At 39.4% G+C, this 8,710-nt stretch overlaps 1 protein-coding gene across 1 annotated transcript in view; it reads right to left on the bottom strand.

Moving 5' to 3' along the window:
• Positions 1 to 4,870: 4,870 nt before the first annotated feature.
• Positions 4,871 to 8,710, bottom strand: part of FAM120A (family with sequence similarity 120A) — a 70,583-nt gene continuing 66,743 nt past the window's right edge. The window contains exons 17-18 of the mRNA XM_015421200.1: positions 8,128 to 8,224; positions 4,871 to 6,712 (exon numbers count right to left, since the gene is read on the bottom strand). Of these exons, the coding sequence (XP_015276686.1) occupies positions 6,401 to 6,712; positions 8,128 to 8,224 (409 nt within the window). The 3' untranslated portion in view covers positions 4,871 to 6,400. The remainder of the gene's footprint in view (positions 6,713 to 8,127; positions 8,225 to 8,710) is intronic.

Below are 8,710 nucleotides of genomic sequence, written 5' to 3'. Positions count from 1 at the left end.
GAACCCTCACTTTCTGTCACTGGAAATCTCCCATGTAACTAAATCAATCTTCCGAAACCATTCTAGTAATGTATGTAAGCAATGCACAGATATAGTAAAGCGCTAGTCAGCCTTTTCAGTTTGATAGCTAGCTTTAGGAGCCCTATGGCCAAGGTAATAATGATCCTGATGGTCACCAGCACACAAATCTTTATATCCCAACGACTGAGTCTCAGTTTGGATAGGGCCAAATTTGATGAGCACCCATCACCCATCGCAGAACTACTAGCAGTGATACTCACTCTGCAGCACATTTGCAAGGAACCCAGAAGAGCCAGATTTACTTCCATCCCTGGCAGGCATCCTGCACCTTGGGACATGCTTGCAGCTTATCCATTCCTCCTGTGGTGGCTGTTGCAAGGTAGAAACCACAAGCCCTACCACAGAAAAGGCCTTGCTCACTACTGAAATATGGAACAGATGCAACAGTGGGGAATAGTGTCCAAAAGAGCCACAAGTGGCATATACTGCGGTGGGGCTGTTTTGAAAATAAAGGTTAGGTAAAGGTAAAGGTTTCCCTTGCTCGAAAGCCAGTCGAATCCGACTCTAGGGTTGCGGTGCTCATCTCCGTTTCAAAGCCGAAGAGCCAGCACTGTCCGAAGACGTTTCCGTGGTCATGTGGCCGGCATGACTAAACACCAAGGCGCACGGAACGCTGTTACCTTCCCACCGAAGTGGTCCCTATTTATCTACTTGCAATTTCTTGCTTTCGAACTGCTAGGTTGGCAGGAGCTGGAACTAGAGACGGGAGCTCACCCCATCTTGCGGCACCCGGGTCTTGAACTGCTGAACTACTGACCTTCCACAGCCTGCAGTTCAGCGTCTTAACCACTTGAGCCACCACAGCATTTTAAGTTAAAGTTTTCAGAAAAATGGAAATCAGACTTGGCATTCACTTGTACTATATAATTTATACTAAGATTTAGATTTTAATTTGTTGTTGTTAAGAGATACATGATCCAATTAAACTGCAGGGCAGCACTTAGCAAAAATAGTTATTTTTATTAAACCATGAATGCAAATTAATAATTTTTCAAAACAATGTAAGACTTTTTTAAATAAATGAAATGCAAGAGAAAAACAAAATTGGGAGGGGAACTAAAACATAGGATGGAGTAGTAATACGTAGGGGCCATAAGTTCCTTCACTGTCATTAGAATTGCTTTGCCACTAACTGTTATCACATTTCTTTCCAGTCACATGGACTAGTAGTAACTTGCTATTGATGCCTAGAAAGTATATCCATTACTATCAACTGATTTTGTCTTGCTATTTAAAAAATTATATAGCCTAGTAAAATAGAGAAAAAGGATTAAGAAAATCCCACAAAGGCAGGCTAATTCCAGACTATTGTAAATTATTTGCCCAGATAAAAAAACAGCTGTGTCATCTAGACAATGAAGATGAGACTCTAGCACCAGCAAGCACATGATTAGTTAACATGCAATTGTTGCCATCCCCAGGGCCAACACCTCACATTGGTAATGGCAGCTGCTTATGAATAATTGAATGTATTTTCTGTCCCAACCACTTTGCATGTTTGAGATGTTTCCAAAAAAGGCAAGTTTCCCACAATCAGATGTGAAGCCAGCAAAGCATGTGGTAACTTCACTAAGTCATAATATTTGCAAATTATCCTATCTTCCATGAAGGCAAATTAGGAAAGCTGCAGTAACTGTGGTAGTTAAAGGAGTGAGAAATTTCTCTTCCTGTTTATTGGCATTGACCCCCACAGAAACATGTTTTTGGTTTGCTTCATCTTCCCTGCTGGATTAACACATTGGAATAGCACTCCAGGTGACACTACAATTCATGATAAACCAAAAGCTGTTATCAAAAATGACATCCATATTCAGATCATTAAAATATTGCATTTTTTTAAATATCGGCAAATTCTTGGCTAAAAAGAGTATTCTTGGTAGCATATTCATTTTAATTGTTGCTATCCTGCCCATAAAGGAGAGTTGTAGATCTTTCTTTATATCTTTCAAAAGCTTATAGTAATCTTCTAGTAAAGAGCTACTTCTGTTTGTTATTGTAATACCAAGATATTTAACTTTTTTCACCACTTCTATCGAGGAAACTTCTTGTATTTGTTGTATCTGTCTTGAATCGCAACTTTTTATGACGATATTTGTCTTTTTGAAGTTAATTTTAAGTCCCGTCACTTGACCATATTCTTGAATTGTTTTAATCAAATTTGTAATAAATGTTATAGGGTCTTCCAAAATAAAAAACTAAGTCATCAGCAAAAGCCTGGAGTTTGAATTCCTCATCGTTTATTTTCAAGCCTCTTATTTGTTTATTCTCTCTAATGTTTCTAGAGTAAAAATAAATAATAAGGGGGAGAGCGGGCATCCTTGTCTCGTTCCTTTCTGTATATCTATATTTTGTGTCATATCACCATTTATTATTATTTTAGCATTTTGTCTTTTGTAAACTGTCTTGATCATTGTGAGGAAGGATGAACTGCAATCCCATAGTGCAAGTTTTTGATGTAGAAATTCCCAGTTCACATTATCAAATGCTTTTTCTGCATCTAAAAAGACTAATGCCATTTGTTTATTTGAATGTGTCTCATAGTACTCTAAAACATTGATTATAGTTCTTATGTTGTTTTTAAGCTGACATTTGGGAAGAAATCCTGCCTGATCTTGATGAACGATTTGGACTAATACTTTTTTTAATCTGGCCGCCACGATATTAGCAAAAATTTTATAGTCTACGTTTAGCAGAGAAATCGGTCTGTAATTCTTAATCTCTTTTGCATCTGTTCCTGGTTTATGAATTATTAATGCTTGATTCCAGATTTCTGGCTGCTTTTCTGTTTTTATTATGTTTTGAAATACTTCTTTTAGTGGTAGTATTATTTCTTCTTCAAATTTCTGATACATTTTGGATGGTAGCCCATCTGGTCCTGGTACTTTCTTTTTTAAAGTTTTTTTATTTGCCTCAGTGATCTCACAGATAGTAATTGGTTCATTCAATTTGGCACATATTATCATATGTGGTGGAAATGTAGAAAGGTATATAAATTTTGAGGCAAGATTAGTAAAATAATTGTCCCAGTTTAGGCTGGGAGCACCCGGACCCAGCGGGAGACGAAGGGGGAGCAGGCGCCAGTCAACCACTCCCATGCCCCCAACTCACCGAGAGCACCAAGGAAGACCAGGAGCCCAGAGGAGTGACGGACGCACGAGGGGCCAGCGGGGCGGAGACAGGAGAGGTCAGCAGAAATTGGGGCACCTGTGAGGAGGCCCCGAAGGAGTGACAGGAGACGCAAAGCTAAGCTGCGGCGCTGGGACAGGCCCGGGCCACTCCAAGAGCCGCTGCGGGGAAGCCGGTCGAGGGAACCTCGGGGTCCCCAGGGCAAGTGGCAGCAACAGACAGAGAAGCCACAGGATGGTTGGCACGCCAAGGTTCGGCTCCGTCAACGGGAGGAAGGACGGAGTCGCCAACCTCGGTGTCAAACCCTTTACAGGGGGGAGGGGCCGGAAAGGGGAGGGAGAAGGAAGCTGAGGGAGTAATAAAAACCAGGGAGTAGCTGGCTAATGAGGAGGAACTTGGCTGGCTACAGCTGTAACGAGGCAGTTGCGAGTGAGAGAAGTTGGTGAGAGAGAGGACGGTAGCTGGAGGGCTGGAAATACCACAGCCAGAACCCAAGACGGGCAAGAGGGTGAGGAAACTCTCTGCATACCCCGTCGTCTGAAGCCAAAGCTCCCTCCGGGGGAACGACCTCTCTCAGCTCGATCTTTCTCTCTCTCTCTCTCCCCCCCTTTCCTTTGTGGAAGTCGTTCGGGCGGCCGGTCCCTGCAGCACAATTCCTGCATACCGGGGCAGCACGGCAACCGGTGGCCAAACCCCCAGGAGGCGCCAGGAGCTCGACAACAATACAAGAAATTATGGACATAGACTTGCCACTAAAGCCTGAAATTTACTTGTTGAATATCCTCCCAGACAGTTGTACTCAAAGCGATTGTTATCTCATAACTTTCATCATAACAGCTAGAATTCTTTTAGCCAAAGGTTGGAAAACTGAGCCCCCACTATGGTAGAGTTGGTACCAGGGCTCTACTGGTAGCAGGAGCTCCTTTGCATATTAGGCCACACACCCTAGTGTAGTCAATCCTCCAAGAGCTTATAGAGCTCTTCTTACTGGGGCTAATGTAAGCTCTTGGAGGATTGGCTACACTAGGGGTGTGTGGCCTAATATGCAAAGGAGCTCCTGCTACCAGTAGAGCCCTGTTTGGTACATAGATTTCTAGAAGTAGCAGAAATGGATAGGTTAAATGTTGTACTGCAAGGTAAAGACGAGAATATATACAAAAAGAGATGGTCAAAAGTATACCGATGGTTCAAACACTGTGGATCTAGACTCGAAAATGTATATTTAGTCATCTGATTCTTTTTATGCATCTATAAAATTATAAATAAACCAATAAAAATAAATAGAAATGACATCCATATTAAGTTACTCCACTCTATGTATACAGCAAAATCACGTGTCCTGCCATTGTTATGGATTTTCCTACCTGTTTTAGCAACAGCTACTGTGGAGCAAGAATAGAGGAAGTGCAGTGTCAAAATATGTTACTATATGGAAAAAATTAGGGTGCTGACATGGAGCAGCAGAGTCTATATCAAATTATGTTACACTTCACAACATTTCAAGGATCATCATAGTGTCTTGAAAGTAGGTGAAAGACATAATTTATACATTTCTGTTGAACCTAGAATCCTGATGAAGTCTTCTAACCAAAACAATCATTAAAATTAAGAAGCCATACAGTATTTTATACTAAAAGAATAAAGATTTTTATTAAGCATTGTAAGTTGCATTCAATAGCCTTCAAATACACCACACCACAATCCATCGACAACCAATCAAACCCAACAGTAGTTCATTCTTGCACAATCCATGAGCTGGGGCAGAACTCCCTTCAACTTACATTAAGATACCTACTTAGCTCTTGCGGGCAGGGAATGGGGAATTACACCTCATTTCTGATCACTAATGTGTGATGAAGAGCATCAGGAGAATTATATGAAAACGAATATAAAGAAATGATTCTGATTTTGAAGTACATTAAGTCTGGAAACACTAACAAAACATCAAAATGATACAGGTATATTTGCTTATACTAAATTCTTGATGGGAAAGTTCTCAAGAACAAGCCATTTGTTTCCTGCTACAGAAGGGGGGTATCTCTTGAAGATCAAAGCTTTTTTTTTGTTTTTCCACAGAGTTTCATATTTGCTAATATGAAGGCATAAAACAGCAACAGAGAACAATAATGCATACAGCAATGAGTACACCAGGGTAACGTTGATATTCAAAACGGCTAGATAATTTTTTTTGTTTTAGAATAAATGCAACAGAGGTCAATAATCACAAAATTTTAAGGTTAGAGCAAGATCAGTCAATGACTAAACATAGTTAACATCTTTTATAGGACTATTACTGATTATTAGCTTTTTTTTGTTTTGCAAATGGGCACAGTACTTGTAAGAATGGAAGAAAGGACAATAACATGCATAATATTAACTACACACTTTAAAAATTATGAACCATGCAGAAGTTTAGCTCAAATAGTAGTACTAATGGTCTACGTCTGATTCAAAACCACATAGTTCATTGATCACGGATGCATGGTATTAGTCACAAAAAGTATCAGAACACATTGTGTTTGTTTTGAAAAGGTCATTTGCATCTTCTATGATTTTCAAGTTAAATCCATTTTAACTTGCTTGTAAAGAATGTATGATGTATATTTAAAATCATCAGAACTTCAGTATTACTCTCTATTTTTATTTTGATAGTTTTGCACATTTTAAACATAAAAAGAACCACATCAACAGTGATGAAATCTAAGAAAAGAAAGAACTGTGGTTGTGCCTTTCCCCCCATAATCATGAAATCAAAGCCTTAAAGCTTTGTGACACAGTAATGCAAAATCAAATATAATGGCATACATATGGTGCCAAGTACTAAAAATTATATTTTAAGCTATATATACTGAAAGACTGCCAAAATTTGTGTTTTTTAATATATTTCAAGAAACAAAAACTACACGCTTTTGTCATAACCAGTTTAAACTTTGTGTATACTTCATTTTAAGTGAGGGAGTCAAATGCTCTTCATTCTCTTTCATTTTTGTTGTATTGTAGCATTGACTACAACTGGTTAAAACTAAAAATGTGTTCTTTAAATCTCTGACATCCAAGAGGGATCCAAATTTCCAATGTCCTCATTTTTCTCTTACGGAAAGGAAAAAATGTACGTAACTGTAGGCTCTCTTTCTTCCCAGATATTTGTAATCCTGACCCTTCCAACATCCTTCACCCTCTATAAAAAATAAGTTTACTCTTCTTTTTTTAAGACAGTGGCCTCAAGAGCATCATCTTTATGGCAAACACTGTCTGCATTTAGTGCATTTAAGTGAGGATTAGTATTGCACATTTTAGAGTCATTACTCAAGGCACTTTCAGACTGGTTGGAAGCCCTGACGTCTGCTGTATTCCCATTCATTTGGGAAGCTGGTTTCTCCTCATTCACTACTCCATTTTCAGCCAGGGATCCTTCTGAAGACATAATAGAGGACTTTGATTCCTCTGATTTTGACTTAAGTTCTTTGGCCACTTCTTCTGCTGAAGCAGCATAAGGAGGTTTGCCCTGTTTATAAGATATGGGGGTGGGGAACAGGCAACAGGAGAGAAAAAGTTTTAAACACATAAGCATAACAGAACAATCTACTAGCTAGGCTTTTCACTATGAATGGTAGAGATGAAGTTTTGAGCTAGAGAGGAACTTCCAAGATTTAAAAGTTTTTGTACATTCAGTAAATATGACGGGAAATTTCTTAAAGGTAGTATTTTAACTTCTGACAAAATTAAGAGGATATATAAGGACAGGTTGGGACCCATGAGACTGTCGCGGTCCGCGCGGAATGCTGGCTGGCACGTTAGTGCCCAAGGGAGATAGAGTACCCACAGAATGAATGGAGTCAGGAACTTAGGTGCAACCACTGTGAGTTTATTCTCACCCAGTCACCACCTATATACAGTTCTGTGCGTCAAAGTGCTCCGCTGCAACTGATACATTGAGAAGGAAAAAGATACTGTACAAGCTGTACATTTATACACCTGCTGGCCAATCAGCTCATGGCTGATGCAACCTCCTAGCAATACACTTAGTGCCAGGTTGCACTGCCTCAATCCAGTTCTGGCCAGCCTCCTTGCAGTCACATGCCCACTACTGTCACATGCTGACTGTCACTGTACTGACACCTCAGATCAAACTCATCTAAGGCCAGTCTTACTATTGTAAGTGTATCACGACAGAGACTCATGGGGGAAATCCCACCCCCCTATCACCAAGCCTGGCATGGCTCCAGGCCCCGCAACCCCACCTTTAAGCCCGGCTGCATTAGTGGCAATGTCTGGGAGCAAATCCAGGCCGGGTCCACCGCGGCCAAGCCTGGAGCGGCTCCTGGTCTCTGCCACTGCCAGCTCTGCAGAATCAAGGCAGATCTTTTTTTTGGGGGGGGGGGGATTTAAATTCATCATGTTCTGGAAAGAGACAGTCCATGATAACATTTGCCTTTTAGTTTTTATGAATTATTGTAATGGTAATGTTTGTTTTCATGGCTAGGGAAGAATAATTGTGCTATGTTTAGGATGATTTAGAGAGCTAATGGATTTGAGAGTCTATCCTGGTTAAGTAATTATTTGGTAAGTACTGATGGTCAACTTTTGTCTCACTGAATTGCACACATGATATAGTAATTTGTTTATAAGCTGCTTGACTGAAAATTGAGATCTGTAAACCTTATTTTAAAATAAATAATTCAAAAACAAAAGTTCTTTTTAAAGTTTTTGAAAACAGTTTTTTGGGGGTAAAGGGTGAGTAAAACCAAGCAAGATGATGAGCCACCGTAATTCAGTTCCACAACCCTTTCATTCTCTCCCTCTTCTCCCATATACACCTCAGTAGGTATATGCATATGTAGGGTATGCACCAGGAACATCTGAACTCATGTTAGCATCTTCAGGTGGCCTTTTGTTTAATAAATGACATTTTCCCAGTACCTGAATTGTTCCCTGGTTCTTATAAGCTCTCCCGTAGTATCTTCCCCCTCTTCCAAATGTTCTTATCACTGGAGTGGAAATAACTCCTCTAGGACGCCTAATAATAATTAAAAAAAACAAAACATTGATACACTTTTGGCATTCATGCTCAGCACTTTTTTTGCACACTCAGTACAATCTTGTTCTGACAGTGCACTACTTGGTTCTCTTTGTTTTCATAACTTCTTAAACATATATCTGATTTTGTAATGTGAACTGTTTACCCATAAGAACATTTCTGCAACTTACTTCTTCTGCTTTGAAATAAACTATAAAAATTTCACACTGGAGTCAAAATAATCCTATATGAGACCAAATACTTTAAATAGGACTAAAGTTCTAAAAAACAGAATCAGTTTTAAAAATTGCTTGTGTAATATACTGCATAAATGCAGTATTAACTGTAAATTTAACAATCATAAATATTGCTTATTTTCTCTTACCAAAGCTAATTTTTCAAATGCTCATTCTTACCAATTATAATATATTTGTACTTTGCTGAGGTTGACCTATGACATGTTCAGATAACTAAAGTAACCGCAAG

The sequence above is a fragment of the Gekko japonicus genome, unplaced genomic scaffold, assembly GCF_001447785.1.
Source record: "Gekko japonicus isolate JY-2015 unplaced genomic scaffold, Gekko_japonicus_V1.1 scaffold149, whole genome shotgun sequence".
Classification (NCBI taxonomy): domain Eukaryota; kingdom Metazoa; phylum Chordata; class Lepidosauria; order Squamata; family Gekkonidae; genus Gekko; species Gekko japonicus.
This window is presented reverse-complemented; position numbering and strand designations above follow the sequence as displayed.